Source organism: Oncorhynchus masou, chromosome 24 (assembly GCF_036934945.1).
Source record: "Oncorhynchus masou masou isolate Uvic2021 chromosome 24, UVic_Omas_1.1, whole genome shotgun sequence".
NCBI lineage: Eukaryota > Metazoa > Chordata > Actinopteri > Salmoniformes > Salmonidae > Oncorhynchus > Oncorhynchus masou.
The window spans coordinates 91167343-91189608 of NC_088235.1; the positions used below are offsets into that span (position 1 = coordinate 91167343).

The window sequence follows — 22266 nt, forward strand, 5'->3', positions numbered from 1 at the left end:
GCCCCCCAAAATAATAATTAAATATGTATTTTTTGCTCCAAAAACTTGAGAGGCCAAGTCAAATCACCCACGGGTTGACAGTTGGAGGACTTTATACTGTATGCTAGCTTTGTTTAGTTGACTGACTGACTTACAAACACATGCATGCCAAAGTAGAAGTTGGCCCAAGTGATTTTCTCTCATAGACTACTTATGACCCAGAGTCTCATGCAAACCATGCACCAAAACATTAAATAACATGCCCCAAGGGCCTCTGATCGTTCTGTCTCTGCTGGAGTATGAATTGGAGGGGTGTTAACTTTCATAATAAAAAGAATATGGCACAGCCATCTCAGATCCTTTCAACAATGCTGTGATTGGCTGTCCCTCGGCAGTGACTGCTTCATGTTGTCATCCTGAATACACACAAACCTCAACAACACAAGTCATCGAGGTATTTAACTGAGGTAAAAATGCAATCTTTATTTTTGGTAGAACTTTTACAAAATCATTACTTCATGTCCATTTGCATTGCATTGCCTGAATTGGACTCCAAGGTTTGTAAAACATACTTGGGAGAGAACAGACAAGGATCATTAGAATTGAGTACACAAACTTTGGGTGTAGACAGTGTGTGTGTTTTAGCTTTGCACACCCTCTATTGGTGCAGCAGGGGCTTGCTGTTGCTTACACTCTTCACACACGTGGTGGCAGTATCTAAAAGAGGCAGAGAAATCTGTTAATGTTAACTCGCCAACCGCTTTAGGATCATCTCGGAAACCCATAACTAAAATCTTAAGTGATTACATTAGATGCTATGTTACGTGTGTCTGTCCACGAGAGAATAAGCTTTAGTATCACTCACACCAACATGCAATAAATACAATTCTTATGCTCGTGCCTTAACTTGAACCTAAAAGATAACCCACTGGCATGATAAGGTTTAAGCCACATAGCTGGTATCTATCTCCCTGTTGCATAATCCCTTCAGAAAAAAAGACTACCATGGGCAACAGAAGTGACAAAGTCCTCAGCTCTACTCACCTGTGTCCTGGGCCAGAACCACGCCCTCCAAATGGGCCGGGTCCAAAACCATATTCAGATTCTGGACCAAAGACGGGCCCAAGTCTCTGGAACTTATTTCTGCAGGTTGTAACATACGAAGCCTTCCCCACTGCATAACCAAGGACACCAGCCGCTGAAGGGACAAGATCATTGGTCATAAATATGTTAAAACTCTGTAATACAGGTTTTCATAGCTGCCACTTTTGGAATGTTCAAAGGAGTCTATCCCCTTTTTATGAATCAGTGTTTATCGAGCAGCTGCGCATTTGTCACTGAGTAGGGAGCAGCAACTGAGTCCAATAGTCCCATCAGCACTGAGACAGATGTGTAACTAAGTCACCATAGAAACCAGGTTTCCCCAAACACAAGTATGGGAAACACACATGATAAAACCTGCTGGACAGAACCCTCTACTTCCACTTATGGGCTCACAGCTCACCTGCTAGTTTTGGGAATGGGCCAAGTCTCTTTGATGCACTCCAAACTCCTGCAACAAAATATTATACAGTGCATGTTTGTTTATGATGTTAAACCTGAACCTTGATTTAAGCTATGACTAATGTTATGTGAGTGTCTTACCTTTGTAGATGAGTCCCCCAGTGACAGCCATGCTTCCCAGAGAGAGGGGAAGAGCTGAGAGGAACATGACAACAGAGGTTAGTAGTTGTACCAATTTACAGCAGCCGGAATCAATCAAACCTGCACTACAATAACCCCACACTGAGGACAAATCAACTTGTTCCTGTGGTGCGAAGATATTGTTAAAATCAAAGGGAGTCCTGTTTTTTCCCACACCACTTAGTTAGAAAGTGCAGTAGTGTGACACAGAAACACTTATTTTCTAACGGAGTGGGTTTCATTTTCAGTTTTATTTATTTCATGCCTTTTCACTGAGCTTCTGTAATGGAGCTCATTAACCCCTCTGGTGACCGATGGTCAAAGAACAAAGCATTAAAAAAAGGTTTAAAGTCCTCTTCCGAAGTAACGCTTTGAATAGAGGCCCATCAATCGCCAACAGCATACTCAGATGGGGCAATTTTTTAGCTCTGAGACAGGATTTGGAAGCAGACGGTAGAATTTGAAAACATGCCATAGCCAGGGAAAGGGGCCTGATTAAAGGGCCACTGACTTATATGACTCCTACTAATGGGTTTGCTGTTTACAAAAGACGCACTACCTACCTGGAAATGGCGAGCAAGCCACAGAGGGTCTAGCATCAATGGAGTTTCTTTGAGAAATAACAAGCTTTTTGCAGTGCATGTGTAATTGCTTGGATTAAAAAGTTCAGCACCCTTGGTCAATACCTCTATACCAGAAGCTCTCTTCCTTGCAATCCTTCCAGATTTGTCTCACGTCGTCTCTGTGGATGTGTCGATCTCCATGTTGACACTGGGACACACCAGACAGGTTAGAGATTGGAGGTCACCCACACCATACAGTTCACTAATCGTGTCCGAGTATTGTGTGTGCATGTTTCACCTTCTTCCATGGGGTGGCTCCCTCTGCCTTCACTGTTACTGTTTTCTCAAGGGTTTCAGAGCTCATGATGTCAAGTGTTTGAAAGAATCTCTTATTTGCTCAAATACTCTGCTCAACTTTTCACTTGGACCTGAATTACCTATGGTCTTCGTTGCTACTCCTTTTGCATTACTCTCGTATTTTCCTCGTCTACAAAGCCTCTCTCACTCCTCCCTTTTTGAGTAAACACTGAAGAGGCCCTGCCCACCAAAAGGTCTGTTGAAAAAGCCTTTAATACAGACACCGGAAAATCTCTCTCTCGCTTGCTCACACACACAAACTCACACACATTTATATGTTATAATGCCATGATGCAATTGGACAGAAACCTCCAATTCATGAAAATCCCTGAGTCATTCAACTCACCTTTGAACATGTTTCTTTACCCCAGCCAGTATAAAACAGCATGATACATGGATGTTTATTGTTCTTGTTCTGCATCTGTGAGGTGGGGCAGATATTTATTCATCTAATCACTCTGTGAAAGAGAGTCAACATTCTTTAAATATATAAAATAAGAGCAAGTTATGTGGTCTATAGTGTAATTCATCCCCATTCAAATATCTTAAGCTATTTTGCATATACTAGTGCTCTCTAGTCTCATCTCATGTAGTTAGCTGTCTAATTAAGTGTTTCATCAAATCTATTAGTCACATGTGCCAAATACAACAGGTGTAGACCTTACAGTGAAATGCTTACTGACAAGCCCCTAACCAACAATGCAGTTAAAAAATTTGAAAAAGTAGGAATAAGAAATAAAAGTAACAAATAAATAAAGAGCAGCAGTAAAATAACAATAGTGAGGCTATATACAGCGCGTACCGGTACAGAGCCAATGTGTTGGGGCACTGGTTAACCGAGGTAATTGAGGTAATAGTTATTAAATCAAATCAAACTTTATTTGTCACATGCGCCAAATAATGTTACAAATAAATTGAGCTTTATTCATTATAATTATGTAATTAGGCTAAATAAGCGTTGTGCATGATAAAATTATTATGCTTGTCAAATGTTGCAGAAGCATGGGGTACTAGAATAACATTTTAAATTTGAGACGACTAATTCAGATGGGGCACAATAAATAAAAACACACCCTACAATACGTTTTCTGTGTAACCAATTGTATTTTAGAACTGACATGTACTGAACAAAAATATAAACGCAACATGTAAAGTGTTGGTTTCATGAGCTGAAATAAAAGATACCAGAAATGTTCCATACACACAAAAAGTATATTTCTGTTAAACATCCCTGTTAGTGAGCATTTCTCATTTGCCAGGATAATCCCACCTGACAGGTTTGACCTATCAAAAGGCTGATTAAACAGAATGATCATTACACAGGTGCACCTTGTGCTGGGGACAAAAGACCACTCTAAAATGTGCACACAACACAATGCCACCGATGTCTCAAGTTTTGAGTGAGTGCAATTAGCATGTTGACTGCAGGAATGTCCACCAGAGGTGTTGCCAGATAATAGAATGTTAATTTCTCTACCATAAGCCTCCAACATTGTTTTTAGAGAATTTGGCAGTACACCCAACCAGCCTCACAACTGCAGACCACGTGTAACCATGGCAGCCCAGGATCTCCACATCTGGCTTCTTTACTTGCAGGATCGTCTGAGACCAGCCACCCAGACAGCTTATGAAACGGAGGAGTATTTCTGTCTGTAATAAAGCTATTTTGTGGGGGGAAACTCATTCAGATTGGCTGGGCCTGACTCCCCAGTGGGTGGGCCTACTTTATTACAGCCTGGCATGCAATAAACGCTACCCCGGTTCACCAGGGGCATTCATAGAATCCTCTCACTGATTATGTTGATCGTTTCCTAGCTAATGAACCACAGCGGTGGGATGGTCTGGTTTGGAACTTTGACCTGTCACGTTCATCCAAAGGAGCTTCTTAATTCTTTGTCTCCAGCTGTCCTAAATGACACCAGAGACAGCCTATCATGAAGGATTGGGGGTGCGGCTACTAGTTTCCTCGTCCACCTAAATTATCTGTGGGCATGGTTATGTTGACATGTTCCGCCTTCTGGCGGTCCTCGGACTTCACACAGACAGTTGTGTGTTTATAAAAAATGCTCTCTGATGCGGCAAGTAAGTATAGTTGTTGCTTTTGGTGTATTTTACGCGCAGTAGGATAGGCTCCACGAATTGATAACCGGGTCTGTTGCATATGTCTACTTTTATATTTTAATGGTTCTATGAACTGTTAATCGAGTGATCGAATAAATGTGTGTACAGACTCTCACTATTGCCTTTCCCAGTGTTGTCTTGGGGCGCAACAAAGGGAGAATTCTGTGTACTGTCATTTCTGGAGGCATTCACATTTTGTTGGAAATTGTTAGGAACGGTAGCATTGCCAAGGCTGCTATTCTGTTCATGACATCTGCCTAATGTCTTATTATTGTCGACCATTTTATACTGATGTTGTGTCGCGTTTTTACGGCTGGGAAAGCAGTGCAGTTGCATAGCAAGTAACACTTGGAAAACAATGTTGTGTAAGACTAAATAGGTCAGTTTTCCAAGCAACTGCGGAAAATTACAGAGGATAAATTGTGACGCAGTTCTGTATTTCTATGCCTGCTGCAATAGCTCTCTCCGACTGCGCATCATCTACATCAACTGTTCAAAGAGAACGGTAAGCTATTTGTATGGACTATTCCATAGGCTGTAACGTATTTTTTGTGACAATATAACATGCATTCATCAGTTGGGGTGAGTAGAGGGTTGTTGAATGAAATTAATTTCTGAAGTCTGGGAATTGTAGTCTAATTCCACTCCCCATTGCTCCGAATATAATAACCTTAATCCAGGAAATGGACTACAACATCCATGTCTCCATCTACTCTCTAGATACTTTGTAAACTCTGCAAGTTGCGCGTCTGTACCTATTTTAGGTAGGCTATATTCATCTACTGTTTAATGGGGTTCGACACATGCATAACTGGATTCAGCCTCCTGCTTGTGTGAGTGTTTTCACAAAGCTAAATTGACACTTAGTGAACGTAGATGAGGATTTAAAATGTGTATATATATGATAAGCGTATGTCCGCGTAGTGTTTAATCAAAATCGACAACCAGTTTTTGGCTGGCATTCTTCGAACCCTTTTATACAATAAATACATGTATGAATTGAATACCATCCACATGTTGGTATTCGGCAAGTAGCCTCGTGGTTAGAGCGTTGAGCCTGTAACCGAGATGTTGCGAGATCGAATCCCCGAGCTGACAAGGTACAAATATGTCTTTCTGCCCCGGAACAAGGCACTGTTCCTAGGCCGGCATTTTAAATAAGAAATGTGTTCTTAACTGACTTGCTTAGGTAAATAAAAAATGATCTGTATGCCACTGAATACTATTGCCTTTTATCTAGCCGTAGCCTATTGCATTATAGTTCATCATACCACCTTCTTGTTGGTATACTATGAGAGAAGACTGCTAATATCAGCATAAAAATGCTTTAAAAAATAGTCATACCCATCCTGATGAAATGCCTTGATTGCGTGCAGTTACTGCTGTCACTATTTAGGTATCCCAGCTGTTGTGATGCAAATGATGAAGATGGTGAGATGGTTGTACATGCTTCTCATTCCTATTGGCTGAATGCAAGTGGTCACTCTGGCTATGACAGAGGGCGCATGATGTAGGCAGGCTGTGGGTAGCAGATGGTAAGCTCTCCCTTCTCTGTGCCTTGGGAAACCTAGTGTATTGACATGTTATGCTGCACGTCATTTAGATGAGGTTGTTTCTGTGTGAGCAGCATATTTTTGTTTCATATACTGTTACATGTACTGTTGCATATGTGTTCCATATCTACTTATGTACTGTTGTAGTGTTAAAGTTAGCAATGCGCTGATAATGTTTGTTTTTTTTCCCCTATAGATTTTCAGCTGCACACCCATTTGTCTACACTGGCCGGCATTCACACAATCTACCACACCCTGCACAGGCTGGTAAAAGCATTTTGCCCTCATATCATTTTGTATTTTTCATGTGTCATATGAGTACCAGTCACCTGTTCCAACTGTTATTTCCAGTTGGACTTACTCTGGCACGACACAATGGATTTGATCATGGACAGTTCCCCTTATCTACAAATGAATCCAAGTTATTAATTAGTTATAGATTCAATTTTAATTCTTGGCTGGACCCTTAAAGGGTGTGATTCATCCTCTCGGCTCTACTCTCTCTCTCGCAGTCTGAACTAACAACTGCATCTCTAAAGGTTACAAGCTTGAGGAAATGAGAGAGCAAGCTTCCTGTCCCTACACACCCTCCCTCCCCTTGCTCAATGCATGCTAATGTCAGTGCTGCAGTGTTTGTGTGTATTTTGGTGGTAGTTGCCTAATACATTTATCCCTCCCCTCAGAACCTGACGGAGGACGTTGGACATAACGGTCACTCCACAGGTACCAACTCTGCCTGCACCTAATGCAGACCCATGTGACACTTATATATCATTCTCTCTATATCATTCTATCTCTCATAATGTGTTTCTCTCAGCCTGCTGCTCCAGAGCCATGCCTCCTAGGAAAAAGAGGAGACCCACTGCTGGAGATGACCATTCAGCTAAGAAGAGTCGCCAGGACAGGTACTAGCAACCTGCTACACCAACGTATGCATCAGTTAGCTAAGTAACAAGACTGTATAGGAGAGGAGTGTTATCCAACTGTCTTATTCAGTTTCACTGTTCACTAATTTCTCGTGCACAGACATTTTATCGTATCATCTGTCAAAAGAATGTTGGATTTGATGACTAACGAGCAAAGGTTATGTGTGCAGGTTTTTGTAACTGGTTATTTGAACAAATCATGGTTTAGCGGGTGTGCACTTCTTTCCAAATTGGGAAGGGCAGGGTACATTTAACCCATAGCCTTGTCTGAAACTTGCAGAGAGAGGGGGTTTGGAGTTATGGCCCTGCTTCTGCTCCTTGTTTTAGTAGATTTTGTCATACATTCCCCCCCCAGAACCTAATTACTCAGAAATGTTTTCTCTGGGTTTTAGAGATGACCTGTTCCCTGAAACTGTATGCGTGATTCATGACTTGGGTTGCACATTTTGGGGAATATTCAGAGGTGGAAACTTTCCATGGGAATTAATGAGAATATGTGGGAATTTATGGAAATGTATGCAAATTAATATTAATGCCATTTAAATGTAGAATTTTTTTGCATTGGATATATTTACCATATCATATGGAGACAGAAACAAACCTTTAATCTTATCATAAGTAGACATAATTGCAAATTAAATCCTTCCAATAGAAATGTAATAAACTATTTAGTTATGAATTGAACTTTAATTAAATGAGTTGACTCTTCACTTGGGATGATTTCACTGGACAACAAAAGAAAGGGAATATTGAATGATCCATCGCATCTCCCAAAACCATTTTCAACATACATCTGTAAAATGACAGTCTAGAAACTAAAGCTTTGGATGTCTTCCTCTCAGGCTTCCATGTCTTCTCCCTGGACCTTCTCAATGTCCCCCTCTTGAACATCAGACTCTGAGGCCTCATCTTCACTGTCACTTTCCAACCTTGTTGAGGATGGCACGTTGTCAGGCTCACAAAGCCTCAAATTTGCCCAGATGGCCACCTATTTTTCAACCCTTGTATTGGTCAGCCTTTTGCATGCTTTGGTGTGTGTTCCCAAACAAGGACCAGTTGCGCTCTGAGGCGGCTGATGTTGGTGTGATTTGGAGGATGAGGGAGGCAAGGGTGGAAAGAGCCTCAGATCCATAATGTCCCTTCCACCAGGTGGCTGATGAGATACAGTTGAAGTCAGAAGTTTACATACACTTAGGTTGGAGTCATTAAAACTCATTTTTCAACCACTCCACAAAATTCTTGTTAACAAACTATAGTTTTGCTAAGTCGGTTAGGACATCTACTTTGAGCATGACACAAGTAATTTTTCCAACAATTGTTTACAGACAGATTATTTCACTTGTCATTCACTGTATCACAATTCTAGTGGGTCAGAAGTTTACATACACTAAGTTGACTGTGCCTTTAAACAGCTTGGAAAATTCCAGAAAATGATGTCTTGGCTTTAGAAGCTCTGATAGGCTAATTGACATAATTTGAGTCAATTGGAGGTGTACTTGTGGATGTATTTCAAAATCAAAAGAAATCAGCCAAGACCTCAGAAATTGTATACCTCCACAAGTCTGATTCATCCTTGGGAGCAATTTCCAAACGCCTGAAGGTACCACGTTCATCTGTACAAACAATAGTACGCAGGTATAAACACCATGGGACCACACTGCCATCATACCGCTCAGGAAGGAGACTCGTTCTGTCTCCTAGAGATGAACGTACTTTGGTGCGAAAAGTGCAAATCAATCCCAGAACAACAGCAAAGGGCCTTGTGAAGATGCTGCAGGAAACAGGTACTAAAGTATCTATATCCACAGTAAAACGAGCTCTATATCGACATAACCTGAAAGGCCACTCAGCAAGGAAGAAGCCACTGCTCCAAAAAGAAAAGCCAGACTACTGTTTGCAAATGCACATGGGGACAAAGATCGTACTTTTTGGTGAAATGTCCACTTGTCTGATGAAACAAAAATATAGCTGTTTGGCCATAATGACCATCATTATGTTTGGAGGAAAAAGGGGGAGTCTTGCAAGCCGAAGAACACCATCCCAACCGTGAAGCACGGGGGTGGCAGCAGCGTGTTGTGGGGGTGCTTTGCTGCAGGAGGGGCTGGTGCACTTCACAAAATAGATGGCATGAGGCAGGATAATGATGTGGATATATTGAAGCAACATCTCAAGACATCAGTCAGGAAGTTAAAGCGTGGTCGCAAATGGGTCTTCCAAATGGACAATGATCCCAAGCATATTTCCAACGTTGTGGCAAAATGGCTTAAGGACGACAAAGTCAAGGTATTGGAGTGGCCATTGCAAAGCCCTGACCTCAATCGTATAGAAAATGTGTCGGCAGAACTGAAAAGCATGTGCGAGCAAGGAGGCTTACAAACCTGACTCAGTTACACCAGCTCTATCCGGAGGAATTAGCCAAAATTCACCCAACTTATTGTAGGAAGCTTGTGGAAGGATATCTGTAATGTTTGCTTGAAGTTAAACAATTTTAAGGCAATGCTATAGAATACTAATTGAGTGTAAACTTCTGACCCACTGGGAATGTGATGAAAGAAATAAAAGCTGAAATAAATCGTTCTCTCTACTATTATTCTGACATTTCACATTCTTAAAATAAAGTGGTGATCCTAACTGACCTAAGACAGGGAATTTTTATGAGGATAAAATGTCAGGAATTATGAAAAACAATTTGGCTAAGGTGTTTGTAAACTTCTGACTTCAACTGTATGTTGGCATGACTGCCATATTGCATCTCCATCCCAAAGCCCTTGCATGGAAGTGTACTTTGCCAGACTGCCAAGAACCTTGCCCTCATCCAGGCCAAGGTGGCGAGACACTGTAGTGAGATCTTGTTGATCTCTGCACCAGACAGGATACTCTTGCCAGCATACTTGGGGTCCAGCATGTACACTGTGGTGTGTATGGGCATCAGGCATAAGTCTTCACGCTTTTTGATGTATTTCAGAACTGCAGTTTCCTCTGCTTTGAGCAACAGTGAAGTGGGCAGGGCAGTACGGATTTCTTCTCTTACATCTGCAATCGGAGTCTGTACATCAGACAGGATGGCATTGTCTCCCTCAATCTGTGCAGTGGGTACTGCTATAGGTTTCAGGCTGCTTACCACTCTCTCCCAAAATACATAATCCAGGAGGATCTTCTTGATGGGGCTGTCCATATCGGAAGACTGTGATATGGCCATTTCTTGGTGAGACTCCAAGAGACTTCTTGGTGAACAAGTTGCATACACCGCTCGAACAAGACATTCATCAGCATTTCTTGGACTACATTCCCCCATTGAGTCAAAAAAAACTTCTGATTCCAGGAGGACCATGAGCTGTTGCTATCGATAAGTTGTCTGATTCATCATTTTCACCTCGACTAGAAGTAGAGGAACTTTTGCCAGAGGCTGCTTGTTGTGAGCACTGAGGGGACTTTATGCACTTGGCGAGATGAATGCAACAAAGACGCAGAATCTTCACATGATTTGACACAGTATTTGCAAATGTACACAGCTTTTCGTTCTGCATTAGCTGCAGTGAAATGTCTCCACAAATCTCCTATAAAGATGAGAAAAAAATGAGTAAAAAAAAAACGAATACAATTCCATGCACAGGTAAATAGTTAAGCAGTTAGATTAAACAACTAATTTGTAAGATAAATGTTTTAAAATTAAATGTATGGAAACAGGGGAATTAACACTCCTCAGTTATCAGGCTCAATCAAGCTAAAACCCACATGTTAGCAAAAACTAAGTAGCAGAAATTGTTAACAAATTAGAAATGATTTAAACACTTTGCTGTTGGCTACTATTTACATTTTAACAAAAAATCATATGTCATATAAAATATATTCACCCCACCCAGTATTGTAATCAAAACTTACCAGAAAGCATGTAGTCCTTGGCCCAGACAATGTAATAGTGTGGGCTCAATAGCATCTCATTAGTGTGTAAGATCTTGAGAATCGGCTGTACATGTGATGGAAGAGTGCACTGTGCATGCAGAGGGTTGCAATTCCATTGAATTGGGGATAGTTTAACCAAAATATGCAACAAGACCTAGAATTGCCTTATGTGTATCCCACAAAAAATTTAACTGTAATAAGCTAACTTTTTTTGATGAATTTAAGCAAAATTCCCCAAATTCCCTGGCTTAACTTCCCATGGAGAATTTCCAAACATTTTCCGGAAAGTTTCCGACCCTTTGCAACCCTAATGATGACAAGTGATTTGTCTCCCCAATGAGTTTGCATATGTCATTGCCAACTCAGAAATTCAAGAGCAGCAAGGGGACTTTTTGTCACATAGCTCATCCAATAGGGATTAACAGGATTAACCTTTTTTACATCGTAGTGTGTAATATGCTCCCAGACGGTAAGTCACACAATGTATTCCCAGCACCCGCAGTAATGTGTCAACTATGCTGTGTGCACTTGTGCTGTAGGTTGTCTGAAATGGTATTTTTCGTAATGCAGTGTTTTTAGAAAACATGAGGCACCACAAATCCGAGAGGAGGAGACCTTCTCCAGTAAAAGATGTCTGGAGTGGTTCTACGAATACGCAGGTGAGACACAAGAATTGTAGAAAAAAAATATATTCAATTTCCTCTATCAGTTTGTATAAAACACAGACCATAATGGTGTAAATACCTTCTGTTACCCTTAGATTGGGTTTTTCATGTCAAAGTTGAATTGTTGTATGAGAGCTGTGACTAGGGCATCATTGATTGTTTCGTAAAGGATGTCGCTTGCTTGCTGAAATTTCTGTAGATCAAGGTTTTGTATATCCCTTGCAGGTGGGATAGCGTCAAAGACAATTATTATGTAGGTACAGTACCAGTCAAAAGTTTGGACACCTACTCATTACAAGGTTTTTCTTTATTTTTACTATTTTCTACTTTGTAGACTAATAGTGAAGACATCAACTATGAAATAACACATATGGAATCCTGTAGTAACCAAAAAAAGTGTTATATATTTTAGATTATTCAAATAGCCACCGTTTGCCTTGATGGCACCTGGAATGCTTTTCCAACCGTCTTGAAGGAGTTCCCATATATGCTGAGCACTTGTTGGCTACTTTTCCTTCACTCTGCGATCCAACTCATCCCAAACCATCTGTTGGGTTGAGGTTGGGTGATTGTGGAGGCCAAGTCATCTGATGCAGCACTCCATCACTCTCCTCCTTGGTCAAATAGGCCTTACCCTTTTGAAGGAAAAGCAGCCAACAAGTGCTCAGCATATGTGGGAACTCCTTCAAGACTGTTGGAAAAGCATTCCAGCTGAAGCTGGTTGAGAGAATGCCGAGAGTGTGCAAAGCAACAATGTATTCTACAATGTAGAAAATAGTAAATATAAAGAAAAACCTTTGCATGTGTAGGTATGTCCAAACTTTGGACGGGTACTGTATGCATTGTGATTGTCATTTTTGCTGTGATGTTAGAATTGTATGACATCATAACAATGAAGATGTCACAAACTATGATTGGTTATAATAGTGAATGCTTTGACCTCCTGATTATGACATCACACCATGTAATAGAGTGGAGTGTCTGGTTGTGATGTCATACAGTATGTATAATGGCTCTGTGTGTGTGTCTTTGATAGTCTGTGACGATGTTGTGGGGCCAGAGGGAATGGAGAAGTTCTGTGAAGACATTGGAGTGGAACCCGAAAATGTAAGGATGGCTATTCATGTCTATGTAGATGAGTGACATTTATAATCCATCTACATGTGCATGCAAATCATAAATAAAATGTTATTTGTCAAATGCTCTGAATACAACAGGTGTAGACTTTACTGTGAAATGCTTACTTACGAGCCCTTTCACAACAATGCAGAGTTAAAATAGGAGAAAAATGTGCGAAATGGAAATACAGTAATATAACTGAGGCTTTATTCAAGGAGTGCCGGTACCGAGTCAATGTGCAGGGGTAGGAGGTAGCTGAGGTAAAAGGGACGAGGCAACCCGGATTTATAATAAACAGTATCAGCAGTGTGTGTGTGTGTAGGGCAGCCCAGAAATTACTATTTTTATCAACTGTATGCAAGAATTTGCTATGTGGTGTTTTAGGAATTCAGGATTCTCTGTGTTGGTCTTGCCAACCCCAATTGTCACACCTCTGAGAAGTAGCAGTTACACCAATCAGATATCAGACCTACATGGATGTTAACTTTACAGTAATGCTATTGGTCAAGAACTCAGGTTTTAGATCCAAACATGATCTAAGTTTAAGTAAAGCTTTTATTCTTGCAAGAGTGCCAACTCCCGGTATCTCATATTGTCTAATTAACATCACTTTGCATGTCCCCAAAACATTAAAACAAAGGCATGAAAACAACACACATTCTTGAATCTAATCATCACAACTCTTCTCGAAATTAACCAGGGGCACCTGTGTCGCTCCTCTTTGAACTATCCGCTGTCTGACAAACAGAATAACAGTTTCTCTGTAACAATAAATCTATACCACTTACAGTACAATAAAACATGTCAAAATTCTTAGCTCTTTATAAACTCTTGAAACAGTCAACATATGACAATTTAATTCACACAGTAATATTCATTTAGTCAATTCAAGTTTCATCAGTCTTCATCTCTCCTGGCTTCAGTGACCCTAGGACTTCTGTGGGAATGTCTCTTCATTGAGATTTCCACAAGGTGTTTTTAATCCTGGATAGCCCACAGATGGTCTGCCATCCAAGCAATGTAGTCCTCATGCTGTGCTCTTACATCAGCCATCACTTGTTGCGAGTATCTTCTTCCACTGCGAGTGTCAGTGTAGTGTGGGTAGAGTCCAGTGAGTGTGCATAGAGTCGATACAACAAAAAAGTGAGAATGCAAATAGTCCAGGTGGCCATTTGATGAACTGTTCAGCAGTCTTATGACTTGATGGTAGAACTGTTCAGGGTTCTGTTGGTTCCAGACTTGGTGCATCGGTACAGCTTGTCGTGCGGTAGCAGAGAGTACAGTCTATGACTTGGGTGGCTGAAGTCTTTGACAAACTCAAATCAAATGTTATTAGTCACATGAGCCGAATACAACTGGTGTAGACCTTACAGTGAAATGCTCACTTACTAACTCTTAACCAACAATGCAATTGAATAAGAAATGAAAGTAACAAGCAATTAAAGAGCAGCAGTAAAAAAATAACAATATATACAGGGGGAGTGCCGGTACAGAGTCAATGTGCAGGGGCACCGGTTAGTTGAAGTAGTATGTAGGTGGAGTTAATTAAAGTAACTATGCATAGATGACAACATAAAGTGGCAGTGGTGAAGGGAGGGGGCAATGCAAATAGTTTGGGTAGCCATTTGACAAGATGTTCAGGAGTCTTATGGCTTGGGGGTAGAAGCTGTTAAGAAGCCTCTTGGACCTAGACTTGGCGCTCCGGTACTGCTTGCCGTGTGGTAGCAGAGAGAACAGTCTATGACTAGGGTGGCTGGAGTCTTTGATAATTTTTAGGGCCTTCCTCTGACACCGCCTGGTAGAGGTCCTGGATGGCAGGAAGCTTGGCTCCAGTGATGTACTGGGCCGTTCGCACTACCCTCTGTAGTGCCTTGTGGTCGGAGGCCGAGCAGTTGCCATACCAGGCAGTGATGCAACCAGTCAGGATGCTCTCGATGGTGCAGCTGTAGAACCTTTTGAGGATCTGAGGACCCATGCCAAATCTTTTCAGTCTCCTGTGCTGTCCTGTGTTTGAGTTGGGGAAAACTGTTATTGAAAGATGGCACAAAGATTCAAATTATTCATTGGAAAGTACATTTTTAGTTTATAATAATATGTGAGTGTATGGTGTTTGTGTTTGTGAACAGGTGGTGATGCTGGTTCTGGCCTGGAAGTTAGATGCCCAGAGTATGGGCTACTTCACCCTACAGGAGTGGTTGAAAGGCATGGGCTCCCTGCAGTAAGTCTGCTCTCAATTTGTGTGTTTTTATTATACAGTTGAAGTTGAGTCACTAAAACTCATTTTTCAACCACTCCACACATTTCTTGTTAACAAACTAGAGTTTGAAAGTCGGTTAGGATATCTACTTTGTGCAAGTAATTCTTCCAGCAATTGTTTACCGACTATTTCACTTATCATGTATTATTATGTATCACAATTCCAGTGGGTCAGAAGTTTACACTAGGTTGACTGTGCCTTTTAAACAGCTTGGAAAATTCCAGAAAATGATGTCATGGCTTTAGAAGCTTCTGATAATAGCTTCTGATAATTTACATAATTTGAGTCAATTGGAGGTGTACCTGTTGATGTATTTCAAGGCCTCCCTTCAAACTCTGTGCCTCTTTTCTTGACATCATGGGAAAATCAAAAGAAATCAGCCAAGACCTCAGAAAAAAAATGGTAGACCTCCACAAGTCTGGTTCATCCTTGGGAGCAATGTCCAAATGCCTGAAGGTACCACTTTCATCTGTACAAACAATAGTTTGAGTATAAACACCATGGGACCACACAGCCGTCATAACGCTCAGGAAGGAGACGCGTTCATTCTCCTAGAGATGAACGTACTATGGTGCGAAAAGTGCAAATCAATCTCAGAACAACAGCAAAGGACCTTGTGAAGATGCAGAAGGAAACCGGTACAAAAGTACAGTGCCTTGCGAAAGTATTCGGCCCCCTTGAACTTTGCGACCTTTTGCCACATTTCAGGCTTCAAACATAAAGATATAAAACTGTATTTTTTTGTGAAGAATCAACAACAAGTGGGACACAATCATGAAGTGGAACGACATTTATTGGATATTTTAAACTTTTTTAACAAATCAAAAACTGAAAAATTGGGCGTGCAAAATTATTCAGCCACCTTAAGTTAATACTTTGTAGCGCCACCTTTTGCTGCGATTACAGCTGTAAGTCGCTTGGGGTATGTCTCTATCAGTTTTGCACATCGAGAGACTGAAATTATTTCCCATTCCATTCCAAACCTGACTCCGTCTCATCAGCTCTGTCAGGAGGTATGGGCCAAAATTCACCCAAATTATAATGGGAAGCTTGTGGATGGCTACCCAAAATGTTTGACCCAAGTTAAACAATTTAAAGGCAATGCTACCAAATACTAGTTGAGTGTATGTAAATTTCTGACCCACTGGGAATGTGATGAAAGAAATTAAATTTGAAATAAATAATTCTCTACTGTTATTCTGACACTTCACATTAAAATAAAATGGTGATCCTTAACTGACTTAAGACAGGGAATTTTTACTAGGATTGCATGTTAGGAATTGTGAAACTGAGTGTAAATATATTTGGCTAAGGTGTTTGTAAACTTCCGATTTCAACTGTATGTTCTGTGCGTGTCTGTCCATATAATTTATTTCCATTCCAGGCTGTGCAGTGTACAAAATGGTGCTGACCCCAGACTGGGGTTATAGTCTACTTTATAGTTAACTGTCTTGTTTTATAGTCTACACTCTGACAGCTGGGACTCTAGTCTGTCTCTAACTTGTCTCTCTGGCGTTGTCAGGTGCGACTCCACAGAGAGGCTGAGGAACTCCCTGGACTACCTGAGGTCTGTCCTAAACAACACCAGCAACTTTAAGCTCATTTACAGATACGCCTTCGACTTTGCTCGGGTGAGTGAGGCACAACCTGATCTGCGGTATTATCACTAGATTTCCTCTGACTGGGATATTCATTCCCCTTGGATATTTATGTGTTGATATTTAGATTCAACACACGACAGATTAAACTTTAAAAATAAACACACAAATCAGTGACGTCGGGTATGAAAATATTGCTGTGCTGTCAGCTCTGTTTTGTATTCATAAGTTTTGAGTGTCAAGATTATTTTCTTGTTTGTCTTGCATGGCTGAAGTGCTTGTCAAGAGTACTGATGGGCTATTTACATAGTCTGGCTTGAAGTAAGGCATGTTCCCCTGAAAGCAATTTAATTGAGCTTTACAGTGAATGGAAATATAGTGCTTGAACTGAGATCAATACCATTTAATAAACAAAGCACATGGGATTTGGATTTGTCCTCATGAATTACACAATCATTGACCGTTACCAGTAGGCTTACTGTATTACTTAATCACTTACAGTTAAATATTTAAATTGAGTCGTATTTGACCCGGGACCTTAGCGATGTCTGTATATTTTTGATTGTACAGGAAAAGGACCAGAGGAGTTTAGACCTGAACACCGCCAAGTGCATGTTGGGGCTTCTCCTGGGAAAGACTTGGTCACTGTTTCCTGTGTTCAATCAGTTTTTAGAGGTATGGAGTCTAGCCTGTGTAACATTCAACTTAATAAAGTGAGGGAACTGTGTGTGAATGTAGTGTTCTTTGTATTGACTGCCTGTCTATGTTCATTTATTTAGCAATCCAAGTATAAGGTCATCAACAAAGACCAGTGGTGCAACGTTTTAGAGTTCAGCAGGACAATCAACCTGGAACTCAGTAACTATGACGAGGATGGAGCCTGTGAGTATCCACACGCACACTGACTCTAATACACTCATTCTCATAGTGGTACAGCTGATCAATTCCCTAATGGTATCATTCTTTTCTCTAATTTTGTCAGGGCCAGTTTTGTTGGATGAGTTTGTGGAATGGTACAAAGAAAGAGAGATGTCATAGCATCAGGTACACTGCAACAAATGTCAACAAAACAACATAATGCGACGACGACGGCTATGAGAAAACAAACTATACAAAGTGGAGAGGTGCGTGTCAGCGATGACAGGTGGTGCTTCCAGGTAATGATTGCAGGGGGGGTGTAAGATACAAAACTGGGTGTAAGCTGCCCTGGCGAGATTGGGATGTAGATTACTTATGGTCACTATGGAGATGCCAACTATGTCCGGGTAATGTTTCCTACCCATGATGCATTGTGGTTAAGCACATGGCAGACCCTGTGGTGTTGCATCCCCTCACTGTGTGCTGTGTGATAGGATAACTGTTCTCATGAGTGGCTGACGTGGGCTAAATGGTAATTGGAGCAAAATCCACTCTTCAACCCCTCGCTCCCTTGAGGAGGAATTAAACAAACAAAATCCCTCCCTTTTGAACAGTCGGTCTTCGTCTTAAATCAAGGTCATTTTGACCTGGGCACATTTGAATATTGTATATCCGTGCTTTGAACTTGATCTGTGCTTGTCTCTTTATAACCTACAGAATCCATCGTTTCTATCAGTTTTGTCCTATATTTGGGTTGAATTGGAATTCTTAAAGACGTACATTGTCAGGCTGAGTGTTACAGTAGTTGTTCTTTTAGCCATGGTCCCTAAAGCTGTTACAGATGGACGATGACACCTCCACAGTTTACTATAACTAAGTCATTTGTGCCAGTGATTTGAGTCCCCAGTGGTTTTCATCCCCATGCTCGCTATGATACCACCAGCCTGTGCTAAAGTATTTTAGCCCCCTGCGAAGGCTTCAGTTGACCTCATACCACAACTAACCAATCAGCAGTGCTGCCTATAAACTCCTATTACAGTGCAGTGGTCAGTTGTTAGTGGACTGGCCAGCATTCATGGTTTACGTGACCAATCTATGTTTCTAAGCTGTAGGTTTGTACGTTTTTTTTCCTCAACATTTTTTAATGGAGTTTGCTTTACTTGCTCAACACATCCGTGCACGCGCACACACAGTGGTCAGGGATTAGATCAGGATGAAATGAGACTTTTGGGCTTATCATTCAAGAGGTCTCAAAACCATAGACATTGAAGGGTTAGAGTTAGACCATGGACATTGAAGGGTTAGAGTTATAGACCATGGACATTGAAGGGTTAGAGTTAGACCCCTGTGACGATGCTATGCTTTTGCTAATGTTCTTGTAACACATGTATAAACTTTTCTCTGGCTGTGATGTGACGCTCAATTGTCATGAGTGAAACGTTGCACGCTCTCCGTCAGAATGGATGAGATTTTTGAAAACTTGTTTTGTTTTTTTGTACAGGAATTTGTGCTTCATTTGATATCCTCCATGTTGTCTTAACGCATTATGAAAACCATGATTGTGTATATTCAGAGCTGAAACACACATGTAACCTCATTTGAGGAAGAGGAGTTCCCTCCTTCATTTGCCAACCCCTCCTCCTATCACACACAGTAAAAACAACAAAGTCTGTCTCTCAAACAAATGGACATGAACTGAAATTAACATGAGACTGTGTTGTTAGAATGGTGTCAGATCTTTTGACATGTCAATCATTAATTGGTCAAACCCAGTGGCATCTTATCCACAACTAAAGCATAAACAGTAAATGGATCAATTTATGAAGTAGTAAGGTCACATGAGATCTCCACCTATCAGTGATCCATGATGCTTTGGCTGTCCTGTCCAGTCATCAGTATATTTGTCTATATTAGGTTTTTGGAGATGGAGCTAGTGGCTGGACTGGGCACTAATAAGTCTAATTCAGATGGTGTTCTACATTGGTAATGCAGGAGGTTGAACAACCCTGTCCTGGCTGTATATGTATGTACAGTATGTGTTTTCACTGTAACCTACAGTATCTCTATATTAACTTACTGTTGTCATTCATTTTTGCTTTGCCATCTTCCTTTACAGAAAGATTCAAATGTGGTTTGTGATGAATGTTCGTTCTGTGTTTTTAAATTGCACAGGATCATGTTTGATTCCGCTACTGTCGGCCGAATGTATTTTTACTATTGCATTACCACAGTAATTACCACATCATGTGTGCACCTTATTATCCAGGTACCCATAGATCAACTGATATAAAAACATCAAACACAATATGGGCGACTTTCATTACAGGTTTATTTATGATGGTGTCATGAAGAGAATTTTGTAGCAAAATAGAGGAGTAGGGTACTGAGTGAGTAAAGTAGGTGGATATGAATCTGAGAAATTGGGTTTTAATGGTCCCACCTTTTTATTTGCCTCAGTCTGAAATAATTCAGTCACTTAAACAGCTATTTTCATTAAGACAAACATGTCTGGTGTTACACTCATTTACAACAATGTAATAACTATAATTCTGTAATTAAAATAAACAACTTACGTTTTAACAACTTTCATCTGCTGCATTAACTTCTCAGGTGATTTCTTTAATCAGTACAAGCAATTACAGTTGTAGCTCTCAAGCTTCACTGCCCTCTTTGTTTGTTTCAAAATGGAGGGTGGAGTTGGAGTGTTTCATATTCAGGTCACCAGAGGTAGAGACCTCACTACACCGGGTGGTCATAATGGTTTCTGAGGTAACGCTCTGATATGGACGAGATATGCCGACTGGTTTAGCAACCACTAACCCCATATAGCTCCTGTCTCCCTGTGTCATGGAGTTACAGCCAAATCCATCCATGGCTCTCATCTGTTGTTCCCTACTCCTCCATCCAGACCCTGCTGCCTCCTCTCCCTCTGGGGATGGTGGAGGTGTTGCTGGAGCATCCGGTAGAGCCAGGGGGGGCTGGATGTCTACAACTAAGCGCTTCCTGTGTAGGGGAATTTGGAGTGAATACTCTCCTCTAGGCCTCGCCTCATCTGTGGGGGTGGAGAAAAAGTGTGATGTTTTGTACAATGACAGTTGGGGAGAGGGACTGATTTCTTCAGTAGGGTTACTGAAGTCTGCTCCGGTACCTGCTCCCACCTTGTCTGTGCTGCTGTCTGAGGCATCAAAGTTGATATTGAGCGCTCTTATTTGGGAGAAAGAAACATTCATGTCTGTAGAACTTTCCTCTGTGTCCCTTCGTGTTCTCTCTGACAGCACCTTCACTTTACCAAGCCTTGGCTGATCCCACCTGTCCTCTGCTTCGGTCTTCCTCTCCACCTCATCTGTGGTACTGGCTGAGTTGTTAAAGCTGATATTGAGTGTTCTCCTTGGAGAAAAATAATCTGTAATGGCTTTAGCTTGTTTCATTGTGTGTTTTGGAGTCTTATCTCCACTCTCACAGCTGGAACAGGATGATTTGGCAGGTGGAGCATCCTGAGGGGGCTGAATATTCTGACGCCTCCTAAGTCCAGGGATGTAGATTTTAACTGATGGCTCCTCAGCTCTGACCCTGTCTGAGGAGGTGGTGGAAAGGAGTGATGTTTTGGGCAAAGACATTTGGGGACGAAGCTTGCTGTCTTCATCAAAGTCTACACCCTTTGTTCTGGAGACACTCTCGTACCTCGTCACAGACTCATGTTGATATTGAGAACTCTCGCTGGAGAAGCCAATATTTAGATCTTTTCTTGGAGAGAAAGATACTTTAGTTGATGTGTCTCCAGATCTGAGAGAGTAATCCCTATATGTGACGTCAGGGATCTTAGATTTGTCTTTTATTTTTCGGTTCATTGTAGTCTCATCCTCGCTCCCGGTTCCAGAAGAGGATGAACCAGAGGGTGGGGGTGTTCTTGGGGCAGCAGGTGGAGCTTCCTGAGGGGGATGGCTATCCAGACGTCTCCCAAGTGGGGGGACATAGAAGAGTTGAGTTTGAGAGTCTGAAGAGGTAGAGAAAGGGAGGGATGTTTTTGGCAAAGACAGCTGTGGAAGGGGCTTGGTGTATTTCTTAAAGCCAATATTGAGAGTTTTCCTTGGCACCAAAGAGACAGTGTCTCCAAGACTGAGAGATGGATCCCTGTACATGACATCTGGAACTTGAGCTGAATCCTCCTCATTCACTGTGTACTTTGTGGGTTCATCCCCACGATCACTGGACATATCATAGCACTCCTGTGTTTTCAGAGCACTCTGAACTTCCTGTATCAGTTCACCCACATTCTGGACATTCATCTTCTCCTTCACTACCTCTGTCTCTGGGTTCACAGTGTACACTGTAGGTTCATTCCCACTGTAACTTAGGTTCAGCTCCAGCAGCTTATTATTCTCCCTCTGGTCTTTCACCAGCGGTTCTTCATTCCGAGCTTGTTCATACTTCTTTCTCAACTGATCGTCAAAAGCAGAACCCGAGAGATCTTGACTGCTGGACTGTGCCGATGCACCTCGGATAGAATCAGGGAACTCAAAGCTCTCTCCACTGTCATTCCACAGCTCAGGCTCCATGGGGTTTGGATCTGCCTTGATTGGTTTCCAATCCGTAAAGGGCTCAGCTGTAAATCCAGGGATCTGTGGCACATCAATTTGTTTAACCATAGGGAAATCTGAACTCTGCTCAAAGGAGTCATCTTCCT

The 22266-nt window shown here is 41.4% G+C and overlaps 2 protein-coding genes across 7 annotated transcripts; one reads left to right on the forward strand and one right to left on the reverse strand.

The window, feature by feature from the left end:
- Positions 1 to 428: 428 nt before the first annotated feature.
- Positions 429 to 6158, reverse strand: ociad2 (OCIA domain containing 2). Of its 2 annotated transcripts, XM_064935631.1 has the most exons (7): positions 6048 to 6158; positions 2929 to 3003; positions 2349 to 2433; positions 1624 to 1677; positions 1484 to 1531; positions 1024 to 1177; positions 429 to 696 (listed from the first exon to the last, which is right to left on the reverse strand). In XM_064935631.1, the coding sequence occupies exons 2-7, from the start codon at positions 3001 to 3003 to the stop codon at positions 621 to 623; spliced, it is 492 nt and encodes a 163-aa protein (XP_064791703.1). In that variant the 5' UTR covers positions 6048 to 6158; the 3' UTR covers positions 429 to 620. The 2 variants fall into 2 exon arrangements, with proteins under 2 accessions (XP_064791703.1, XP_064791704.1); XM_064935632.1 differs by lacking the exons at positions 2929 to 3003; positions 6048 to 6158 and adding an exon at positions 2524 to 2856.
- On the forward strand, positions 4564 to 20169 carry LOC135513006 (DCN1-like protein 4). Of its 5 annotated transcripts, XM_064935626.1 has the most exons (12): positions 4574 to 4664; positions 5163 to 5208; positions 6453 to 6523; positions 6940 to 6979; positions 7074 to 7161; positions 11656 to 11744; positions 12787 to 12857; positions 14996 to 15087; positions 16649 to 16757; positions 17295 to 17399; positions 17504 to 17606; positions 17707 to 20169. In XM_064935626.1, exons 1-12 carry the CDS (start codon positions 4656 to 4658, stop codon positions 17760 to 17762), a joined length of 879 nt encoding a protein of 292 aa, XP_064791698.1. In that variant the 5' UTR covers positions 4574 to 4655; the 3' UTR covers positions 17763 to 20169. The 5 variants fall into 5 exon arrangements, with proteins under 5 accessions (XP_064791699.1, XP_064791698.1, XP_064791701.1 ...); XM_064935627.1 differs by lacking the exon at positions 5163 to 5208 and having other exon boundaries at positions 4564 to 4664; XM_064935629.1 differs by lacking the exons at positions 4574 to 4664; positions 5163 to 5208 and adding an exon at positions 5271 to 5536.
- The last annotated feature ends 2097 nt before the right edge of the window (positions 20170 to 22266 follow it).

What these genes read in the sequence shown, in the direction of transcription:
- ociad2 (XM_064935631.1), bottom strand. Translation starts at nt 3,003, where the DNA reads ATGCAGAACAAGAACAATAAACATCCATGTATCATGCTGTTTTATACT. An exon ending in GTAAAGAAACATGTTCAAAG is followed by an intron (nt 2,434 to 2,928) that starts GTGAGTTGAATG and finishes GGTGTGTCCCAG; the next exon opens with TGTCAACATGGAGATCGACA. An exon ending in GGTTCTGGCCCAGGACACAG is followed by an intron (nt 697 to 1,023) that starts GTGAGTAGAGCT and finishes TGCCTCTTTTAG; the next exon opens with ATACTGCCACCACGTGTGTG.
- LOC135513006 (XM_064935626.1), top strand. An exon ending in TCAACTGTTCAAAGAGAACG is followed by an intron (nt 5,209 to 6,452) that starts GTAAGCTATTTG and finishes TTTCCCCTATAG; the next exon opens with ATTTTCAGCTGCACACCCAT. An exon ending in ACATAACGGTCACTCCACAG is followed by an intron (nt 6,980 to 7,073) that starts GTACCAACTCTG and finishes TGTTTCTCTCAG; the next exon opens with CCTGCTGCTCCAGAGCCATG.